This window comes from Megascapheus bottae, chromosome 16 (assembly GCF_031878675.1).
Source record: "Megascapheus bottae isolate mThoBot1 chromosome 16, mThoBot2.hap1, whole genome shotgun sequence".
Classification (NCBI taxonomy): domain Eukaryota; kingdom Metazoa; phylum Chordata; class Mammalia; order Rodentia; family Geomyidae; genus Megascapheus; species Megascapheus bottae.
This window is the reverse complement of record NC_143524.1, coordinates 8915412-8940252: the sequence shown is the minus strand read 5'-3', so window position 1 is coordinate 8940252 and position 24841 is coordinate 8915412. Positions and strand designations below refer to the sequence as shown.

Genomic DNA, 24841 nt, shown 5'->3' with positions numbered 1-24841 from the left:
AGCAGATTTCCAGGAAAGAGAGGAACTCTGAGCTTCAGTGTGGATTTGGAATTACCTGAGGAGGGTTCAGTTTTCAGGCACAACGCTTGAATCTGACTTCTAGCAAGCGGTCTGGCATGTTTCCCCCTGGCTTTCATTATGGATGGATAGTCATTCATTGAAGAATTCTTCAGAAATAAAATGGGTAGATGTTCCTAACGAAATGTGCCTTTTCAATTCTAGAGTGTTTTGCTTTTTGTTTGTATGTATGCCTGCATTGGGACATGCACTGGGGTTCTGGTGGCACTCTCCACCATGTATCCAGTCTCAATTTTGTTGGTAAATTGTTTTTTTTTTTACAATGTCCACTATAGGTAGCTTATTTATTTATTTTTCATATATTTTTATTGTAACTAATAGAAGGGTTACATTATATTCACCAGATAGAAGGTGCATTACTTCAAATACATTGATACTCTTTCTTATGTCTTGGTCCCCATTTCCCTCCCCCACTCCCCGCCCCTCATCTTGTTTTCCCCCCTTCCCTATCCGATTTCAAATAACCAAATACACATATATCTAATATATCAGATAAAGTGAAATACTGTAACAATATGAGATAACTAAGGGACAGAAAAAGAGATGAGAGATGACATAGTACATTAAGGACAACAATCACTCATTATATGGCTTTTGTTTCTATATCCTGGAGGTCCTTTCATTTAGTGTCATTCTATATGGATTTATGTATCTAGGTTTTGTTCTATTGTAAATGTCTGCTAGGAGAGCCCAAGGTTTCTACTGATTATGATAAATGAGGGAAACCATTGAGCCTACGTTCCTTTGAGTCTGGCTTACTTCACTTAATATGATTTTTTTCTAAGTCTTTCCATTTCCTAACAAATGGGGTGATGTAGTGATAGCAGCATAGAATTCCATTGTGTACAAATACCACATCTTGTTGATCCACTCATCAACTGAGGGGCATCTGGGTTGGTTCCATATCTTTGCTATGGTGAATAGTGCTGCAATGAACATCATTGTGCTAGTGGATTTAGTATGTCCTTGTTTCTGGACGACTGGGTAAATGCCAAGTAGTGGAATTGCTGGGTCATAGGGGAGCTCTATGTTTAGTCTTTTGAAGCACTGCCATACTGCTTTCCACAGTAGTTGAACGAGTTTGCACTCCCACCAACAGTGTAGTAGTGATCCCTCCTGGCCACATCCCCACCAGATCTGTTTTTATTATATCTCTTGATCCTGGCCATTCTAACTGGAGTGAGGTGGAATCTTAGTTGTTTGATTTGCATTTCTTTTATGGCCAGAGATGTCGAGTATTTCGTGTGTCTGTAGTCCATTCTTATTTCTTGTTCAGAGAAGACTCTCTTTAAGTCTTTGGCCCATCTTTTAATGGGATGGAGATTAGTTTTGGAGTGATGCAATTTTTCTTAGCTGTTGATATATTTTAGATATGAGGTCTTTGTCTGTTGTATGGTTAGTGAAGATCTTCTCCCATTGTGTAGGCTTTCTAGTTAATTTGTTAGCTATGTCCTTTGCCATACAGAAGCTCTGCAGTTTAATGCAGTTCCACTTATCCAGCCTTTCTCTTATTTGTTGTGTTTCTTGATCCTTATTAAGAAAGTTTCAACCTGTGCCAAGAAGACCTAGTGTATCTCCTATTCCTTCTTGTAAAGTTTTCTTGTAAAGTTTTCAGTGTATCTGCTTTTACCTTGAGGTCTTTGATCCATTTGGAGTTAATCCTGGTGCAGTGTGACAAAGAAGGATCCAACTTTAGTTTTCTGCAGGTGCTTAACCAGTTCTGCCAGCACCACTTGTTGAAGAGGCTATCTTTCTTCCATTCTATTTTTTTGGCTCCCTTATCAAAGATTAGGTGGCTATAGGTCCGTGGATTAATATCTGGGTCTTCAGTTCTATTCCATTGGTCTTCAGGCCAGTTCTGTGCCAGTACCAAGCATTTTGGTCACTATAGCTCTGTAATAGAGTCTATTGAAATCCCTCTTGTGCTGTTCTTTCTGTTAAGAATTGTTTTTGCTAAATGGGGTCTTTTATTATTACATATGAAATTTTGGATTGCCTCTTTTATTTCTTTAAAGAATGACATTGAGATATTGATGGGTATTGCATTAAATTTGTAGATAGCCCTTGGCACGATTGCCATTTTCACAATATTAATTTTTCCAATCCAGAAGCGTGGGAGGTTTTTCCATTTCTTCAGTTCTGCTTTAATTTCCTTTTTCAGGCTTTTAAAGTTTTCATCAAAAAAGTCCTTTACATTCTTAGTTAAGTTAACTCGTAGGTACTTTATTTCTTCAAGGCTATTGCCAAAGGAGTTGCTTTCCTGATTGTTGCCTCGTTCCTCTCACTGTTGGCATATAGGAAGGCAGTTAATTTTTGAGGGTTAATTTTATACCCTGCTACCTTGCTAAAGTTTTGAATCAGCTCAAGCAGCTTGGGAGTGGAGTCTATAGGATTCTTTAAATACAGGATCATGTCATCTGCAAAGAGGGAAAGTTTCACTTCTTCTTTCCCTATTTGGATCCCCTTTATGCTTGCTTCTTGCCTTATTGCTCTGGCTAGGAATTCTAATTCTATGTTAAAGAGGAGTGGAGAGAGTGGGCATCCTTGTCTCATTCCTGATTTTAGAGGGAATGGCTTTTTGCTGGTAAATTTTAAGAAAGAATCTTACTGGATATTTGTTCCAAGCTGGCTTTGAACCATGATCCTCAAATCTCAGCTAACTGAGTATATGACAGAATTTCCAATCTAGCCAAGGGTAAATCTAATGACATAAAATGACCAGACAGCTTTTGTTTAGTGGCAAGACGTGGAAAAAGAGAGTCTTACCTTACTAGGAACACAAAAGTATCAAATGAGGAATTGGAATCCACAAGATACTCACAATGGAAAGCTGTCTCACATGAAAAGCAGTGTGGAGTCTCTTAACTAAATTGGGTCAACCACGTTTCCTCATTGAGTCTACTCCATGTTACCGGGAAATACAGCTTCTCTCCAGCATATCGACTGTGTTTCCCTACTTACATATTTTGTTCTCTGGGAATAGTATAATTTCATTAAATCTTATTATGAAGTGAAAGGTATTTTGTTAAAACTGCTTGATAATTACAGGTTGCTTCAATTTCTGTGAGCACACTATAAAACAGGGCTTTGTGAAAAACGTTTGATTTTACATTAATATTTGGACGTTATTTCTTTCACTGCAATTAGCAACCCATTTCACAATGGCCTATTGAGAAGGGCTCTTATATTGACATGGGAGGAAACGGAAAAGAGGTGAAGTAGCTTGCCTAAGATCACCCTTAATGCATTACAATGGAAATTTAAATTTAGATAGAGTCTCTTGTCTCACTCTCTTTATGAGGTGAATATGGAACTGTCTATTATATGCACCAGTTTCATTAAATGTGAAATGAAACTGAAAGAGGGTTTTGGGGGATAAGACTTGAAGCAGTGATTCTGTGGACAGAAAACTTTTGACACAGAATATACATTCAATGTAAATTAACTATCATTATTGTTCCAAATCAGTTATAAAGAATCAATTTTCTAACATGGTTTTAGGACATCATCATTTTTGTGATTATTTTCCTAATGCAAACAGGAAGGTTTCCTTCTCAGGGATTTCCCAAACAAACATTTTGAAAAGTGGAAGAAAATTCCAAAATAGCAAACCTGATAAATTCACAAGTCTCTCAGTAAATATTTACAACCAAGTGATCAAAAGTCAGCATCTATATAAACATTGATGTTTTGGAAAAATTATCCTGTGGCTGAAAAAAAACAAGCACATTGAATATGAAAGCACCTTTTACAATTTAGCAAAATGCTTGATTAGAAAAAACAATAAAGTAGATTCAAAAATAAAAGCAAGGAAATGTGTAAAAATAAAATTTGTTTAGTATTGAAAGAAATATTTGAGCATGGTAGGAGACTCCTCTCTGTTTATAAACTAACAGTGAAGGTAAAAAGGTAAATTCTTGGTATTGTTAATGTTGCAATGGTATTAATGTTTCAGATTCTAGTGGAAGTATAAATTGTGATAAAAATCTGTGGAATGTAATTTCCTAATGGAAAATGCCTGTAGTTTGATTTGGCAATACTGATGAAAATTGTGAATAAAATCATTCATTGAAGAAATGTGTCTGTCAGTTTGTAACGTAGTGGTGAAAGGTTGTATCAATGAAATCTCACAGTAGAATGCTTATTAATTGAGGTCTATCCCTGTGATATTATGCTGTAAAATCCTTAAAAAATGATACCACGGAAACATTTAGCAAAATTTTGAAGACATGATAAAGAAGAGTATAAGATAGTATCATAATTTCATTAAAGATAATAATATCCATTCATACAAATAAAGGAACATACCTAGAGATATTAACAATGGGTATTGTTAAATTGGTGTGATTATGTACCTTTCTGTCTGTGGCTTATTTACCTGTATATAAAGTTTTACAATGAACATACAAAACTTGCATTATGACTTGGAGTTTGGCCTAGTGGTAGAGTGCTTGCATCACATGCTCAAAGACCCAGGTTTGATTCCTCAGTATCATATACATAGAAAAAAGCTGGAAGTGGTGCTTTGGCTCAAGTGGTAGATAGAGCACTAGCTTTGAAAAAGCCCAAGGACAATGCTTAGGCCCTGAGTTCAAGCCCCAGCGCTGGAAAAGTGTTATTGAAATTGTATAGTTACTAATGTTCCTGTATTGTTTGATATTTCATTAAAACATTAGGAGACAAGGATGATAAAGCATTGCTTACATGGATTTTGCTGATTTAATTATCCCAATGATAATCTCACTTGACATAATGTGTGCTTGGATATGTTAATATGGTGTTGTATAATGAATTGACCAAGATCAAATATTTGTAATTAATAATGATCCCAAGCCTCACATAGGTATACCTAGTGCAATGCACTTGCTTGGCTGTTTTTTAAGTTATTTTTTATATATTTTATTCCATAGAAAATTATGCAGAATGAATCTAGGAGGGAAATTGACATATAAATGCAAAAAATATAGTAAAAAATAAATAAACTGACACATTTGCAACCTAGTTGACTAGATCAAAATTAACATAAACACAATTTCCTTTTGCTAAGAACAGTTTGTTCAGTTTTTAACATTGGGAAAACTGAATATTCATTTACAGAAGAATAAACCTAGGTTCTTGTGACCACATTAAAATTCACCTCAACATTTACTAAAGAGTGCAAATGTGAGACTCAAACCTAAAGTACCACCATACTAAGAAGAGAGGGAGGTTTTCAAGGCATTTTTCTGATTAGATAATTCTAAGGGTGAAACCTTAAGAGCCCATGAGAAAAATAAAAATTATAAGTGTAATCATACTTAAAACAGTTTCTCCATAGCAAATAAGTAATTAATAGTCAAGAAACAAGCAATAGAATGAGAGAAAACATTTACAAACTCTGTCTCAGGGGTGCTTAGAGGCTAGTTGACAAGAAGAATTCAAAAAATTCAATTGCACAAAATCAAATCATCTAATACAAATTAATACATCCAAAGAAAAATTTTATAAGAAAAGCTATACAATGGTAAATATACATGAAGTAATAGTATATAATCAGGGAAAGAAATTTAAGAGTACAGTGAGATAACCCTGAATCCCAATAGAGTGGCTATTATCAAAAAGACAAAACTAAAAACATCTTTGGCTGGTTTTTATTGAGATAGTGCATTGCCCTTGGATACTTACTGTTCCGTTGTTGTCTGAAGTAGAGAGTGAGGTTTCTTTCTGCATCCTTCCGAATCATGCAGTTGCTCTGCTAAACTGAACAATAAGAAAAATACTGTAAGAAAGAAGAGCAAGTACAATACAATGAAATGGAAGAGAGCCAGTAAAATAAGTATAATTATAAAACATTAAAATGGATGTGCTAGAACTTGTTTTAGAAACCTCTTCAGAGAGGATTCTGTCTCACACACGAAGGCAAAGGAGGATAACAGAGGAGTGGTGGGCAAAGGCTTAATAGATGTGTGCAGATGATCATATAAATAATATTTTATGAAATGAACTTCAAGAAAAGGAACCAAGAGATATTTTTAGTTGCTCGTTTAGTTTGTGTTTCCTCTTACTTTTGTCTTGTTTGTTTGTTTGCTTGTATTTGGGAGGGTGAGGGGTCACAGAAGAAGAAGAATAAACAGTGAGTAAATTCAACACTGGTATTCACTAGACACTGGGTGGAAAATGAACTGTTCATCTTGTGAATGAGGATGGGGGAATATTTGGGTGGAAGTGAGCATTGTTCAAAAAGAATTATGCTCATTGTCTTTTTAAGACATGAACACCAAAAGAGTAACACTGTACCTACACAGAGCAGTCTAAATATGGTACAAAATTGATTCCCAGTGTGTGGACCAAGCAAGACATAGTGCTGGGGGGCCAGATATTGGTCAGAACAAATAATTAACGGTAATTCTTAAGGAAAGAAATAGCACATATCTTCAGTGTAAGGATCTAATCCTCAAAAAGAAATGCCTTATAATCAAGATTTATATTTACAAACTAGTATTTTCTTTTAAGGTTGCCAATTTTGAAAGGCTTTTGACTTATTTTTGTGACTTGCTCTATGATTTTTCTTCTATAAAGCTATTTTTCCTTGGAACTCCTTTTTTTAGTATATCAGTTATAGCACATAGTCACACTGGGATAGTCTTTTTCCTTAATAGAAAATAATTTAAAACACACAGAGAGGAAATAGAGGATTATATTAATAAACCAGAGGATTGTACTTTTCATTACGGGATTTGGTCAAAGTAGGCGCTGGTGAGGTTAGTTATTGTGCAGCAGAAACATCCAGTTCCCCCAGCTTTAGAGAAATATAGGAATAAATATAATCATTTGTATTGGATTTATTATTCAAAATGTACTTGTGAGGCATAATTTTTTTTGAGAATTTCTCAAGTTTAACAGTAGATTCTATCATTTATGTTCTACCATCCAACTCATTTGGCCACTCATCTTGAAGTATTCTACCCATTGGCAAAAATGGAATTTCTCACCATTCCAGCATGTCTGGCCAAAGATCAAGAGGCTGATTGAATGTTCATAAGAGAAGCGTTCTATTCAATGAACATTCTATTCGTGTCTTCAAGAACGTGGTTCAAATTGTTTTCTATTCTGGCTCTGCTGATCCAAAAGAAGATGCACTCAATGCTTAATTTCTTCGTCACCTAATGGCTCATGAAACTCTATAAGAGGCATTTATTCTTCTAACAGTCAATTGTGCTCCATAAGCTTGTTCTCAGAGTCCTTCTCAACCCTGCCCTGGTCTTTATGTATCGAACACTTTTGATTTCTGGATGACCATATTGTCCGCAAGGAGCGTTGATGAAGAAAAACACCAAACTCCTAGAAAAGCAGGTTTGATAAGCATTTCAAGTTTATTTCAATTAAAAATTACACTATATTTAAACTTACCAAAATCAAGAATGATGGTTTTGCTCATTCCCTTATCCCCTTTTGAACAGAATGGAATTAATTTGTGATTCAATTTCATGTCCTTTAAGCTTTTTTCCAATGCATATATTTGGTGTCTCTTTCTACTGACCCAGTTACATGATAATTACTTTAGTCCTACATAGACTGCTGCTTTCGTATGCCCAAAGATTATTTGTATATATTTGATTGCAACCTAGAATAAATAAGAACTTGGATTAGGTGGTTGCAGCCTATTTGCAGGACCTGATAAGTGTTGTAATACTGTAGTGGTTTTCCCTCAGAAATCTCTCAGGGAAAGTGGAAAATATGAATGAAGCATGAATGCATGATGTATGCCTATGCACACCTATGTGAATGCATAATCACTGTCTGTGGAAACAAACCTGTAGATGTGGAGGAGTGGCACAAATGGTAGAGCGGGAGTCTTGAACACAAAATCTGAGCTGAAGAGTAAGGTCCTAAAGTCAAGCCACAGGACCAACACACACAGCCAAACAGCAACCACAACAAACACCAAAACATTCTTGAAAATGTCTGGGAAATCATGGAACCATAGAATATTTCATTCAAATGTGTGTTCCTCTAACTGAGTCTTTATGGTGGGGAAAGTCTGAGGCATGCAAGAGAAATCCAGCCTCATCTTTTCCTATATGACATACAAAAACTGAGTTCCCAGATATAAAGCCTTATCCAAAGGCATTTGGTAGATACTTGGAATGCCTGAGCCAGGTTCTACAGTCTACTGGATAAGTTGGCAGAGTGGCTTCCATATAAAAAGTAAGTTTTATAACCTCTTCTCTAAGATCTCCTACAGAAAGAATATTGAGAAAAAGGCAGAAGATTTTAATTTCTTCCTGGCTAGCTACTTATAAAGTGCTGGGCAATTTGACCATTTATCAGATCTTCCTCTTCTGCATGTGCAAAAATGGATAGTAATACATTAACAATTCATTTTCTTGCCTACCATACAACTCAATATTGCCATTTAAGATTATTTCTCTTACTATAAAGCATTATGGGAAGTAGTGAGCTGTAACTCTTATCAGAAGAAAATAGAAATCAAATGAAAGAGATAAAGTGTCTTAAGATGTATTCTTACAGATCTGAAATTTGCTTCTTTCTATTAGCCATGTAAGAAAATGCACTAAAGTGCAAGTTCACCTTTCTGCTGAAATATTCAGAGTTCCTGCCACGAGGAGGGAGCCCTCTCAGGGAGACCCTGTCTATCTTCCTCATAAGGTAAGGAAGAATGAAGGTCCATGTGCTTTGTGTAGCATCATCCAGGGTGAACAAATAGGCAGCATAATATGTCATCATAATACCAGATCACAGTGGGAGAGTGTCCTTTGTATGTTGACACTCAGGAGAGATACATAGAAGATAGTGAGTAAGGCAGTGTGAGAAGGACATCCTTAAGAATAGCATTAGAATGGAACAATCCAAAGTTGATTCATGGCAGAGAAAGATCTGAATTCTCCTCATCTCAGTAGTCCTAAATAGATTCCATTACATTTATCTAGAGTCCAGTCTTACTTGGCCTAGCCAGAGTATTTAGTATCCGTTAAGAAAAATCCTTAAAATTAATGAGTCCCTCAAGAGGAGGAGTTTTCCCAGTGGATCTCATTTAACAAAATCCAAATAGAGAAAATACTTGAATAAAAAAATATCAACTAAGTCTGGCCTGGTGGGTCATGCCTGTGATCCTAGCTATTCAGGAAGCTGAGATGTGAGGATCAAGGTTCAAAGCCAGCCAGGGCACAAAAGGACCCGAGACTCCAATTAACCTCTAGAAAATGGGAAGTGGAACTTGGCTCAAGGGTAGGGTGGTGGCCTTGAGCTGAAGAACTCAGGGACAGCTCCCAGGCCGAGTTTAAGCCCCATGACACCCCCCAACACCCGCCCAAAATCATCAATGAAGACAATGAGTTGGTCGCTGTGGAAAGTTCTTGCCTGGAGATTCCAGGAAAGTATCCTCATAATTTTCTCTACTCAACAGGGACTCATTAACATTATGTTACAGAAAGAATCTTCAATGAGAGATACTGTCAGGAAATTGCACATTGAAGATAAAGTTAAGCATGTGGCTAGATAATACTTTGCCAGTGGTTTGGAAAAATGAAATGACCAGGACATTTATTTACTTAGAGGGATTCTTGGAAAAATTAAGGTGTGTAAGCCATAGAATTGCTGAGCCTTCTTCATAGGAACTAAAGTTATAGATTGGATTATCCAAGAAAGATTTGTGTAGGACCCTATTATGATAGTAATTATTATGCTGAAGGTGGAAAATCTGTGATGTTTTTGAGAATATAAAGTTGACAGAAGTGTTGTCAGCATGTACTGAGAGAAACCAAGAAAAGAAACGAAAGACTGTTTATAGACTCACTGAAGGTCTACTAACAGAAATTAGTCTGCTAGAACTGCTCAGATGAGTATATTTTCTGTCTTCCATACAAATGGAGGATTTTCTCTGGAGGCAAAGTCATGAACCTGCTTAACACTGTGACTTCTTTGATCACTGAAGGAGCAGTGTGTGTGTGTGTGTGTGTGTGTGTAAAAGAGAGACAGAGGCACAGAGAGAGACACAGAGAGAGACAGAGACAGAGAGAGACTGGGGGTTTGAACCTAATGATCTATGAGGGAGTCAGCCCAGCCATTTCTTACTTAGGTACTCAACTGGACCTAATTTGTAAACCAAATGCAGTAGAACAACATTAAAAAAGAGATTATAGGAAGGATAATTGTTTCTAGAATTTTAGAAAAGAATTCTTTAAGTTAAAATGTGAGAGAGTACTTAAAAATGTAAAAGTATGTTTTCCATCCAACTAAAAAAATTCTATCTCTGATGAAATTCATGGATGACTTATAGCTTGGAAAATAAGATCCCCAAAATGGAAGGAATATAAATGAGATCACGTTCTTGAAAGCTCTGTACATATTTGCTGTAGTTGCTTCCCAAAGATTTATAATAGATGATAAAATTCCAGCCATGAAAACAATTCAAAAGATACACTTAAAAGTAAATGCTTTAGAAATCCAAAAAACAGGGCCGGGAGTTTGACCTAGTGGTAGAGTGCTTGCCTAGCATTCACAAAGACCCAGATTCAATTCCTCAGTATCACATACATTTAAAAAAAAAGGCAGAAGTGGGGCTGTGGCTCAAGTGATAGAGCTGTAGCCTTGAGAAAGCCCAAGGACAGTGCTCAGGCTCTGAGTTTAACCACCTGGACTGGCAAAAAAAAGTCAAAAGTGTTTGAAAAGTGAAATTACACAACAAAGATGATGAGAGATAAACAAGAAAACAGAGAAGATGGTATATATAACTTTCCACTCATGCTGGATTAAAAATGGGGGGGAAATAAATTATATTTTCTTCAGAAGAGGCACATTTTACATACGATGAAGCAGGTAGAAATTGTAGGAAAAACATGTATCATGAAAATATCAGTCACAGAAGAGACAATGTGATAGACAAGCTCAGACAAGAATTCTGGGTCAAAAATTAAAAAAAGGAATTCTGGGTCAGGGATATTGCCAGCATCAGAAAAGAATGCTGCTTTGTGACAAAAATGATTAATTAATCAGCAATATATGACAATGCCAATCATTTTTACATTTGATAACAAGGCTCCAAAATAAAGAAAACAAAGACCGCTAAAACAAACACGAGAGATGAACAAATCTATCACTACAAGTATGGATTTTAACCCTCTTTCATGAGTAATTGATAACACACACAGGCAAAAATCTATGCAAAGATATTGAATGTTAAACTTGTACTGTTTGTACACTAAACCTTATTGACTTCACTTGTCACGTATAGGGTTCACATTCTTTCCAAAAGCACATGGGGACATTACACTAAAACACATGCTACATTATGAACCAAATTTTGGTGGTAAAAATGATAATCCAGGCTCAAAATCCAGGATTTTATCATTAGAATCAGCCTGTGTGTAGATCATAAAAGTTTTACCCAAAAGGCAAAGAAGTAGAAGCACATTGCAGCCATTTGGTCAGAACCCATTGCAAACCTGTCCACCTGGACATATTGACAGCGTCCTCTGGAGCAGTAGCCAAGAACACTTCTTTACTTCTATTTCAGCCCAGTTATGGTCCCTAGAATTTATTTCTTGATCCATTATTATCTGCTAATACTGACTCCCTCTTGGTTTTTCATCTTAGAAACACCTCCATTTCTGTAAAGAAATGTAGACATTTTCCATCTTGATTTATATGCATGCATTACCAATTAGGTGCATGATGTATATATTCGGGCACAAAGTAACCATATGAACCAGAAAAATATGTATGTTTATTAGCATGTATATGTTATCTGTATTATATACATGTGTGGTGGACAGCAAGCAGTTATTAATGTTAATTATTGCAATCGCTAGTATTGGAAAGCAAATGTAAAGCCAAATCACACTTTAAATCTACAGGAATTGTTTAGCCAATGCTTTTCATGTAGAAATTGGGCTGTTAATATTCTCATGGTTACAGGTAATGCCACAATAAACTTCAACTTGTCCTTGACTCTCTTGGTGCTTTTCTGCTATTCCCTATACCCCCCAGAAACAGACTTTAGTAGACAGATCCATACCTATCTCTAGCCTTCTGGCTTCTGGATGGGTGTAGCCAATGGCAGACAGGGCAAGAAAGAAACATTTTGATCAGAAAGAGGTTATGGCGTTTGTCTCCCAGCCCTTTGCTCTCTACCTCCCTGCCTAATTCCAGAAGTAGTGGCCACAGTTCTGTCAAGCTCTGTGCTTTGACCTCAAGCTGCATCCTTTTTCCCCATGGATTCACTCCCCCAGAACCCAAGCTCTTCTTGGGTTCTGAGAAATAGTGTGCCTATTTTTCTCTTTTAAATGTAAAAGAGAGAACAGCTTTCCGCCACGGTTACTGCACAATGGCTGCAGATAAACACTCGATTGTATTTTGAGCTAAAGTCTGCTGAGGGAAGCGTCCCTCTGAAGATGGGAAGCGTCCATATCATCTTCTACCTGTCCCTTTAGAAACTGTCTCCTAAGAGAGCAATCGCTCAGTCCGATAGTGGCACAGTTAAAGAGTCTTCGGTGTGCAAGAGTAAACTGTGTGTATATGATTTGATCTAGGTGATCCACTCACTGGAGCATCAGTGGCTCGTGGCGTGGCGTGGGAATCAAGCCTTGCGTGCGCCACGCCCTTGGGTGCTAGCTGTTCTGGGAGAGACAATTTCTGCTCACAACTCTCCCTACGACGTCCTTCATCTCCCTGTTCCTAAGCGTGTAGATGAGGGGGTTCAGCACGGGGGTCCCCAGTGTGTACACCAGGGAGAGGAGCTGATCTCGCTGGGGGCGGTAGCTGGAGCTGGGGCGCAGGTACATGAAGGCGCAGCAGCCATACTGCAGCAGCACCACGGCCAGGTGTGCGGAGCAGGTGGAGAAGGCCCTGCGGCGGCCAGCTGCGGAGCGGCCCCGGAGCACCGCGCGCGCTATGGACACGTAGGAGGCGGCGACGAAGAAGAAAGGCACCGCGATGGCCAGTGTGGCCGCTGCCAGCACGGACTGCTCATGGACGTGGCTCTGGGCACACACGAGGCGCAGGAGCGGGGGGACATCACAGAAGAAGTGCTGGATGCCTCGCGCCCGGCAGAAGGGCAGAGAGAAGATGAAAGCCACCAGCTGGAAGGCCAGAAGCAAGCCAAGGAGCACAGAAGCCACCACCAGGCGGGCACAAAGAGCGAACGTCATGATGAGTGGGTAGTGCAGAGGGTGACAAATGGCGACGTATCGATCATAGGCCATGGCGGCTAAGAGGAAGCAGTCGGCACTGCCAAGTCCAATGAAGAAGGCCATCTGAGCCGCGCAGCCCAGCAGCGGGATGGTCTTCTCGGACTGTAGAGTGCAGGCCAGCATGTGCGGGACCACCACCGCTGTGTAGCATATCTCCACCCCGGAGAGGCTGCCCAGGAAATAGTACATGGGTGTGTGCAGGCGAGCTTCCATTTGCACCGACGCCACGATGAGGACATTCCCCACGAGGACGCACGAGTACACCAGGCTGATTCCCAGGAAGCACAGGGCGCGCAGCCCCACGCGGGACGGGTAGGCCAGGAACACCAGCTCCATCCACACGGAGCGATTCTCCCAGCGCATGGGGCTCCCGGCTCGGCTGCTTCAAGAGTCAGGAGCTCACCAGGAGCGATCCGATTGGTGGTAACAGGACCAGCTTGGTGAAAGAGGGATTCCTACTCCGGGCCCCACAATTGAATTCTGTTCATCAAGGTGGAAGTTAGAAACAAAGATGGGGGGATATACGTGTTACTTGTTTGTTCACGAAGTCACATGCGTGTCTCCAGCTTGATTTCTAGGTGCTGATAATCGGGACAGAGAGCTATGTGTAGACTGTGAAGGCCACACTCAGAAGCTCATGACACGATGGAAAGAGAAGAAGGAAGAGGGAAGTTAAATTAACTTCCATTTAATATCCTCCATTGAAACCTATCAATGAACAGACATAACACATCAAAGACATTCTAATTCTTTTCACAAACTAACTCAAGTTCAAGAAAGCAGAAAAATATTAAGTGAAGTAAGCCAGACCCAAAGGAACATAGGCTCAATGGTTTCCCTCATTTGTAATAATTAGCAAAAAATTTGGATCTCCTAGCAGAGGATTACAATAGCCAAAAACCCTAGATATATAAGGCCATACAGGATGAGGCCAAATTAATGGACCTCCAGGACATGGAAACAAGAGCTTAATTGTGAGTGACTTGATCTTAATGTACTATGCTATTTCTCTTCTCTTGTGTTGCTTGCTCTTTGGTTAATCTCATATTGTTATAGTATTTGACTTTGTTACCCTGTATCATATATATATATATGTTTATTTGTTTATTTGAAATAGGAGGGGGAAAAAGATGAGGGGAGGGGGTGGGAGGAGGGAAATGGGGACAAAAAATGAGAAGGGGTAGCAATGTGTGAGAAGTAATGCACCTTCTATCTGGCAGATATAACTATAGCCTCTCTACACATTAACATAAGGAAAAAGAAAGCAGAAAAGAAAAAGGTAACATGAGACCTTCTTTAACTTTTCTGAATTTCAGGACTTCCTGTAATTCAATATGATCTTTTAAGAAAAACTTCTATCCTGAAATATCACTTCCCGTAAAAAAATCACTCACATAAACCTACTTCAGTGTCACTCTGTGGACAAGTGCAAATGGATGGTAAAAGCATCTGGAACATGAATGCCTTTCTGGACCTAACTTGTGGTCTCTATGTCATTCATTTTCCTTTCCTCCTCTGAACTTCAATCATGTTTTAAGTTATTTATGATAATCCTTAGCATATTGTGCATTTACTCTAAGGTGTGGAGGAATGGTAGCATGTCAGTATGAAATCGGCTTGATTGTTATATGATGCAGTTTGAATGATTTCATCTTCTTACTGGGTGATGCTATAAATTCAGAGACTGTTTTACCTGGCAGATGGCAATAATAATACACAATTCAAAGAGATATTGTGAGTTTAAATGTGATGGTGATGTAAGATATTTATCACCATGACTAATCCAAAGCAATAGTAACCTAATAAAAGATAGCCATCATTATTACTTGAAAGTTCAGGGTGACCATTTATCTTCCTTATATTTGTATCTTTCAATTTCACTAAGCCAAATGTTCAATAAATTTCAGGTACTCAATAATTACATGATGAATGGAAAAATATACTCTGAAAATGACAATCCACTTTGCATTTCCACTTTTTTTCATATATTTTTATTGTAATTAATAGAAGGGTTACATGATATTTGCCAGATAGATGGTGCATTAATTCCCATACATTGATACCTTTTCACATGTCTCGGTCCCCATTTCCCTCCCCCCCCCACCCCTCATCTTGTTTTCCTCTCTTCCCTATCCAATTTCAAATAACCAAATACAAATATATCCGATATATCAGGTAACAAAGTGAGATACTGTAACAATATGAGATAACCAAGGGACAGCAAAAGAGATGAGAGATAACATAGTACCTTAAGAATAACAATCATTCATTATATGGCTTATGTTTCTATATCCTAGACCCAATCATCCAGAAACAAAGACATACTAAATCCACCAGCACAACAATGTTCATTGCAGCACTATTTACCATAGCAAAGATATGGAACCAACCTAGATGTCCCTCAGTTGATGAGTGGATCAACAAGATGTGGTATTTGTACAAAATGGAATTCTATGCTGCTGTCAGAAAGAATGACATTGTCCCATTTGTTAGGAAATGGAAAGACTTAGAAAAGATTATATTAAGTGAAGTAAGCCAGACTCAAAGGAACTTAGGCTCAATGGTTTCCCTCATTTGTCATAATCAGTAGAAACCTTGGGCTCTCCTAGCAGAGATTTGCAATAGTGCATTTCCACTTTTAAGGGATTATTTCACACTAAAATTATTTACTTATAGAAAATTACTCACTCATCGAAAAATTACTAACTCATAGAGAACAACATGCACCCAAATATTTGAGTTGCACTGTGGGAAAAGCACTAATGTTCTGTTATCATGTAGCATGCTGGCACCCACCCCAAACAACATGCAAAGGCTAGCTTACCACCCACACGAGGAAGAAGGACTTGGAGATTCATGCCACAATAATGACTTCTGAGGATTTTATGAAAGAGCACCAGTGATCATATCATCTTCTGAAATTTGTTGGGCCTCCCATTTGCTCAAGCTTCCTTACTTACCGAGTGGCCTCCACCACTGGAGTCATTTGCCCAGCCCTCCGTTTAGCTGGTTATTTTGGAGATGGGTCTCCAATATAATATCTGATCAGGCTGGCTGTAAACCATAGCACTCTAGATCTCAACCTCCTGAGTAGCTAGGATTGCAGGCACGAGCCATTGGAGCTTGGCAAAACTGCAATCCTAATGATGCTCTCTACTGCCTATAATGAACTATTTCCCTTGGAATTTCCATGAGATATGAATGGGTGCTGGAAGAGATCTCAGACGTTACCTTGCCCAGTCTCAGACAGTGTCTAGAAATCAGGAAGAGTCCTGGTGTTTCCTGGCCTAGGACTGAAGTGAGGTATGAGCACTTTAGCATCCACCCCACAGGTCTTCCCTCACTCCCACCAGATCTCACTGCATCCTGGCTGAGTGCATCCTCTTTCTTCTCACCTCTCTAGGAAGTTTAGCCACAGTGAGCAAGATGGTCGTGAGAAAGAATTTTTTCTACTTGTTCTATGGATATCCAGATAAGTCTGTGCTAGTGAAGCTGTGAGTGTCTAGTAGGTATTTTGTGTAAAAAAGAGACAGTAGATTTGGCACTAAGCAGACCTGTATTAGACTGAGTAGGGGCATATCACTTCATGTACATTTCCTTGTATTTAAATGATATTAAAAACATTATAGCTACCGAATGGGGCTGTGATGATGTTAAATGAGATCAGGTGTTTGGAACCCTTAGGTGATGTATGAAATCGATTAAGTTGCCTAGTAGATGTTTTTTTTCCTCTCTCTTTTCTTTGAATCTGCATGGGTAGCATATTAGCCATACAGATATACTTCCTAGTATTATATAAAATACTATATACAGACAGGGTTTCTACTGACTTTTAATCCCATCCAAATTTACATTATTCGATTCCTCAGCTTTTCTGAGATTAGTTATGAACAGCTTAGAATAAGTGGAATGCCCACTGAATTCAGATGGAACCCTTGATTCATGGGCTGAACTAGTTCCAAAATCCTTTAGTCTTTATCTGTAAAGCCACCACTGACTTTCCTAATGTCACCAACTACAAACCAGGATCATGTGAATTTAGAAGAGAGAGAAAAAGAGTTGCTCTTACCGTCAATGTTAGAATAGAGAGGGATACACTGAGAGGCTCTCCAAGGCCAGACTTCAAAAGTGATGATTGAGTGCTCCAGTCCATCAAGGAAGGAAGACAGTGATCTTAGAGAGACTCTCCAATGGCCTGAACCTTATGATCACCCCAACAGAACCCATAGAAAGAGTGAGTTTCTTTGCCACCTAAGCCCTGCCTCATCTTCTATTTCTCAGAAGAAGGTGATTTAGTCATTGCCAGTCTCCTTCCCTGTTACCAGACAATTAGACATTGTAAATTTCCCTCTGCTCCCGTCCTTGCATCACACAGACATTCTACAGTATGTGTGTCAACATAAAACTAGGTATAAATTCTTTAGCTGTATTTTTAGTGCCTGAAATAATTTCCTGAGAAATACAAAGTCTCAATCAAGGTCACTTAAGCCTTCTTAAATGATCTAAAAATGATGAGATTATGCCCAGCAGATTGTCATAGCTATGTTTGTTTCTAGTCTCAAGTTATTATCACCCTGGAGAATTAAGATAATATTTTATATGCTGCCTCTTTTCCATGGGGGACTATCATAGTGCCATATTATTAATAGTGTCTCAATTAATACAAAGTGAATAAGTGACCTTTTCCATGTCATATTTGTTTAATTATCTGTGAACAGAGATACTCCAGTGGGTTTTAGCAAATTAGCTTAATTCTTTTGAATTAAATGGACATATTCATTTAAAATATTTGTGTGGGTTGATGTAGAGACAAGAAAACAGAGTTCAAGATCAGTTTGGTTTATACAGTGAGAAACTAAAAAAAATGCACACTTAAATATCCCATTTAACTAAAGCCAACTCTTCTTCCTAGACTTAGAATGATAAGTATTGTTCGTGTGTGTGTGTGTGTGTGTGTGTGTGTGTGTGTGTGTGTGTGTGTGTGCATGTGCAAAGGAGGGAGAGTCACATCTGAAAAGCAAGCTGTGCTGAGACACCTAAAGTATCCAGTGGTTTCTGGAGTTATCTTCAGTGGCAACCAAAGAGGAAAGAGAGATTGGAGGTGATAGGGAGCTAACTATATTTTGTTGACTACCACGGTCTTCCTTTTGCTACACTCATGACATTTTATGGTACATGGAATTAATGCTAAGAAGGCTCAACTGGCATCTGATTTATAGTTTATATCACTTAATTTGCACAGGAACTCTGAAGAATGCTGTTCTTATTGTAAAAATAGTATTTAAAAGTTAAGAATGTATAGAATTTGAGTCATCGGTACAAGAATAGATGCAGCAAGTAGCCTACATAAAGTTTTCTTCATCTTAAATCAGGTTCATCTTAAATCAGGCTCATCCAATCTTGTTGCCCTCACTTCTTAGTGACAGTAAAATCTAGTGTGTATTATAAAGATAAACCCTCATATGGCTTAAAAGACCATACCATATGAGGCTTCTTCTTCCAAATTTCTCATCTACTTATTAATATTTTCTTCAGTGAGTTTTTCTTTCTTTCAATTCCCTTCTTCTCACCATCCTTCATCCTAGTACCACCTTTTGCTGTTCTGGGAATTCATCCCTTCTCTCTTTTTTTCTTTATCTAAATCCACTATAACATTCTCTTGGAAGATTTCCATGATCTTGATCTTGTTAAGGTCAATCAAACATTCTTTTGGTATGTTCCTCTTGAGATACCATATACATTTTCCTTTATTGGAACCATTGTAGCTGCTTTTCCAGCTTTTCAATTTGATTAATTTTTAATTGTCCTGGTGGTATACAAGCTCAGTGAAAACAATGGTCACATTCCTTTCCTTCACTTGTGTGAATGTTGTACGAATGATGAGAGGCTAGGCTTTCATGCCTAGTTTTTATCGACAGGGTGATGTTTGTTTCAGAGATGTGGTCCTGTTCACTGTTGGATATTTCCCAGCATCCTGGTTTCCATTCACGAGGTGACAGAAGAATGCTCAGCCTCTTCCCTCCATGGTGCTTATCAAGGATTTCACCAGTAGTATATACAAATGTATCACAAAAAACCAACCCTGGCAAATTCAAGGGAGAGCTCAAATTGTGTAATTCCTTAGAAAGCCAAAACCAAAGTCCAGCAAAATACAATATCTGCAAAAGGGGTAGGATAGGGAGAAGGGTAAAAGAGTAGATGAGTCAAGAGGGGAAGAGGGAAAAAATTCAGACAAGAATCTAATATATATCCTATGAAACTAAGAAGAGAGAGGCATGGGGTAGGTAGGGGAGGGATGGGTGAGAATCTTGAAAGGGGTGATTGATCAAGATATACTGTATTCATAATCTGCTTTGTTAAATGGCAACTTCTTTCTGAAGATAACACACACACACACACACACACACAGAGGCATATAAACAGATGTCGCCAAATGTTTCTCTGGAGTCAAAATAGAAGTCCAGCAAAAGAATGAATCTTTTACCTCCAGATAAAACTGAGAAGGCTGACATTTGAAGATACAATTGCGGCCAACAGGGCTGTATGCTTTCACACCTTTCCAGCCATCCATGACAAGATTGAGTTTCCTTTCTTGACATGGTTGTTTAGATATTTTAAAGGATGTTTAAATATTTAAGAGTGATTACCTTGAACAAGGCCACCATTTCCTCTGATCATTTTTTAAGGCAAAAACTCTCCGTCTGGAGTGATGAAGACTCATGGCTATGTGAAAATCTTGTTCAGGAGCAAGTTGTGTGGATCACAACTTGCTAGGAAGGAAGAACAGAGAGTAAATGGCTGTGTAGTTCAAGCCATGATATATGAAATGGAGAAGAAAGTGCTAAGGACAAGGCATTGACAACCGTGAAGATAAGTACATATGAATTTTATGGATTTATATGATATGTAAATATATAAGAAACTTTTACTTAGTTGACTACTTTCTCAATGTGGTCTGATACTTGGATAAGTATACAGAAATCATGCTGTTAAGCCTCCATGTGCTATTTTCTGACCTCAAGGAAGTGCCTACTGAATTTATTGTTGAATAGGAAATTGTATAGCATAATTGAAAATTATGCTATTACCAATCACCAGAGGGTCATTGGAAAAGAATGATGTTCCTACGTGTGTGAAAAATACAGCATGCTCAATGTCTCTGCATGCTGAATGTTAAAAACATTGTCCAGTGTACTGGTGTGTGTGTGTGTGTGTGTGTGTGTGTGTGTGTGTGTGTGTGTGCAGGGGTTGAACTCAGCGCTTTGTGTTCGTGCTTAGCTTTTTTCCATAAGACTGCACTCTATCATCTGAGCCATGCCTCCACGTTCAATATTTTATTCTCTAGGTTATATTAGTGAGAGATGATCTGAAAAGGTGTATATGTATATATATAGATGAATTGGTTAGGGCTACCATTAAAATACAACCAACTGGGTTACTTAAATAATAGAAATGTGTTTCATCACAACTCCAGAGGTCACAGTATGAGGTCAAAGTATTGGCAAGGTTGATTTTTCTTAGGTCTGTCTCCTTAGCAAAGAAATTACTGTATTGTTCTTTGGTTGTCCAGCACACTGTGTATGTCTATGTCTTAGTCATCCTGGAGTGAATGGTCTCATTACACTAATGATCTCATTGTAGCTTAGGATTTTTCTTCCCTTCCCCCCTCTCCCCCCTCCCTTCCTTTCTTCCTTCCTTCCTTTCCTGTTGTGGGACTTAAACTCAGGACCTGAGGACTGTCCCTTAGCTCAAGGCTAATACTCTGGCCACAGTGCCATTTCTGGTTTTCTGGTGATTAATTGGAGATAAGAATCTTGTGGACTTTCCTGATGGAGTGGCTTTGAACCTCAATCATCAGATCTCAGCCTACTGAGTAGCTAGAATTGCAAGTGTGAGCCACCAGTACCCAGCTTTTCTTATTCTTTTCTTCTTTTTTGCCTTCCTTCCCTCCCTCCCTCCCTTCCTTCCTTCCTTCCTTCCTTCCTTCCTTCCTTCCTTCCTTCCTTCCTTCCTTTCTTTCTTCCTTCCTTCCTTCCTTTTGTTCTGGTCTGAGGGTTGGAACTCAGCACCTGGGCATTGTTTCTGAGACTTTTTGCTCAGGGCTAGCTTTCTACCACTTGAGGAATCACAACTCCACTTTCTTACTGTAGCTTAAATACCTCCCCAATAATGATCTCCAAACATAGTTACATTCTGAAATACTGAGGGGTTGGGTTTCCATATATACATATAATGTAGCTCCTAACAGTTTATATGCATTAAAATGGAATAAAATGTTATACCAGGGAGACTCCACTTCAGCTCTTCATCATCAAATTGCACATCTATCCCCAAGTATTTCTATCTTCCATGTTACATACTCACAGAGATATATAATTTACTCATTCACTCATACATACATGCACATGCAAAATACTAGAGTATAGTAAAATAGAATGTGCTGAAACTTTGCGATGGCCTTGTTCTGGTTATGTATTCTGATTCTCACTGTTGCCACTTCTAGGTGCATGTGTCTGTTGCTCGAGCTGGTGCTCTCAGTCTTGTAAGTATTCATGTTTCTAGCCATAGATTTCAAGGGGAGAAACCTACACAAGTGGATGAAGCAGGCTGAGACATGCAATCTACCAACCATGTCTTTCTTGTCTCCCAAATTGTATAAATCAACTACTCAGAATTACCATAGCAATGGGTTAAACCTTTTAAGTAATAAACCATTTGTTGCTATTTCCACTTGCTTATTTACCAGGGAATGCATTTAATTAATCCCAGAGGGGATTTGGGTGGGAAAAATAAAGGAGCCTACTGAGGTACTTTTCTTTAAGAAAGTTGGTATTTTAAAAGATCTAACTTAAAAAAATGAATAAGTTGAGAAATGTGAGTGGAGTGCACAATTATCAATGCAGACAGCCTCCTGCAGGAGTTCCTATAAATCCCATCATCTCAGGAATTTTAAAAAACAAAAAGAATTTCATAGAGAGAGGCTGTGCAGAGGGTCACTGGGGATGCAGCATAAGCAGATGGATTATCAACAGCATTCCAAGAAGATCAGTGAAAAGAAAGATTAATAAACTTTGGTATCTTAATGTGGGTCAATGTGAAAAGAAGTTCTGGTTCACCAATGTTTGATGTGTAAACTTTGATTCTGCCTTGGCAGGGGTTTGAATAGGATAATACTGAGTAGAATTGCCACTGTTTTCCCAAATGCTGCCAGGGATTCTGATACTGGAAGTTAGGTGATAGCCTTCCAGACATTTAATTTTTTAGGATTCAGGTGTTTGTTCACCTTATTATTTTGTATTGGGTTACCTCATGGTGCTTTCTCATGGCTGAAATCCGTAGGCATCAGAAATTCAAGGAATTCGAGGCAGCTACTATAAAGAATTCTTCCTGATACTGCCTGAACACATCTATGTATTCCATGACCTCATGGCAAAGGAAAATTAATACATAATATAAAGTAAATTAGTAATAAAACAGTTACATTGCTGAAATGAACCCTGTACATATCTACATAAATGATGCTTATTAAGTTGGCTTTACAAAAACATTTTTGTTGATATTTTTGGGTCCTCTCTAAGGCCCAAACTCTTAGCTCTTCTCAATCCTCTCTGTATAAAGATTTATAGCTGTGTTTATGTCAGTTCTATCATTGCTTATGAAGACCACTCATATCTATATCTAAATGTATTTTCATGTGCATGGAGGGAGTTTGTATATGTGCGTGTGCCTATGAGTGCATGGACATGGCTGGGGAAGTTATATATCAGCTAATTTTGTTTAATAGAAATGTCTAACTAGAAAGTATTGAATTCACACCTTATGTATGTGGAGTAGTTACTTCTTGTTTATTGCAAACAAGATGTTTCAGATCAAACAGGTTTCATCACAGGGAGGCAAAGCTGGTTCAACATATTTTCAATACATCAACAGGAGCAGGAACAAAAATCACATGATTGTCTCAATAGATGCAGAAAAGGCATTTGACAAGATCCAACATCCCTCTATGTTAGAAGCTCTGGAGAAACTAGGAATCCATGGAACTTTCCTCAATATAATAAAGGCTGTGTATGACAAACCCACAGCTAGTATTATCTTCATGGCAAAAAGCTAAAACCATTCCCTCTAAAATCAGGAATGAGACAAGGATGTCCACTCTCTCCACTCCTCTTTAACATAGTATTAGAATTCCTAGCCAGTGCAATAAGGCAAGAAGCAAGCATAAAGGGGATCCAAATAGGGAAAGAGGAAGTAAAACTATCCCTCTTTGCAGATGACATGATCCTGTATTTAAAGAATCCTATAGACTACTCCCAAGCTCCTTGAGCTGATTCAAAATTTTGGAAGGGTAGCAGGGTATAAAATTAACCCTCAAAAATCAACTGCCTTCCTCTACACCAACAGTGAGAGAAATGAGGCAACAATCAGGAAAGCAACTCCTTTTGCAATAGCTTCAAAGAAAATAAAGTACCTAGGAATTACCTTAACTAAGAATGTAAAGGACCTTTTTGTTGAAAACGTCAAAACCCTGAAAAAGGAAATTAAAGCAGAACTGAGGAAATGGAAAAACCTCCCATGCTCCTGGATTGGAAGAATCAATATCGTGAAAATGACAATCTCGCCAAGGGCTATCTACAAATTCAACGCAATACCCATCAATATCCCAATGTCATTCTTAAAAGAAATAGAAGAGGCAATTCAAAATTTCATATGGAATAATAAAAGACCCCAGATAGCAAAAAACACTTCTTAGCAGAAAGAACAGCACAGGAGGAATTTCAATATCAAACTTTAGACTCTATTACAGAGCTATACTAATCAAAACAGCTTGGTACTGGCACAACAACAGGCCTGAAGACCAATGGAACAGAACTGAAGACACAGACCTGTGGCCACCTAATCTTTGATAAGGGAGCCAAATAAATAGAATGGAAGAAAGACAGCCTCTTCAACAAGTGGTGCTGGCAGAACTGGTTAAGCACCTGCAGAAAACTAAAGTTGGAACCTTCTTTGTCACCCTGCACTAGAATTAACTCCAAATGGATCAAAGACCTGGAGGTAAAAGCCAACACTATGAAAACTTTACAAGAAGGAATAGGAAATACACTAGGTCTCCTTGGAACAGGTTGAAACTTTCTTAATAAGGACCAAGAATCACAACAAATCAGAGAAAGGATGGATGAGTGGGATTGCATTAAACTGCAGAGCTTTTGTATGGCAAAGGACATAGCTAGTAAACTAATTAGGAAGCCTACAGAGTGGGAGAAGATCTTTACCAAACATACAACAGACAAAGGCCTCATATCTAAAATATATCAACAACTAAGAAAAATTGCATCACTCCAAAACTAATCCCCATCCCATTAAAAGATGGGCCAAAGACTTAAAGAGAGTCTTCTCTGAACAAGAAATAAGAATGGACTACAGACACACGAAATACTCGACATCTCTGGCCATAAAAGAAATGCAAATCAAACAATTAAGATTCCACCTCACTCCAGTTAGAATGGCCAGGATCAAGAGATATAATAAAAACAGATCTGGTGGGGATGTGGCCAGGAGGGATCACTACTACA

The 24841-nt window shown here is 38.3% G+C and overlaps 1 protein-coding gene across 1 annotated transcript; it reads right to left on the bottom strand.

Annotated features, from left to right (window-relative positions):
- Positions 1 to 12686: 12686 nt before the first annotated feature.
- Positions 12687 to 13631, bottom strand: Or10w1 (olfactory receptor family 10 subfamily W member 1). Its single transcript, XM_090348732.1, has one exon. The coding sequence runs from the start codon at positions 13629 to 13631 to the stop codon at positions 12687 to 12689; it is 945 nt and encodes a 314-aa protein (XP_090204858.1).
- Between the last annotated feature and the right edge of the window lie 11210 nt (positions 13632 to 24841).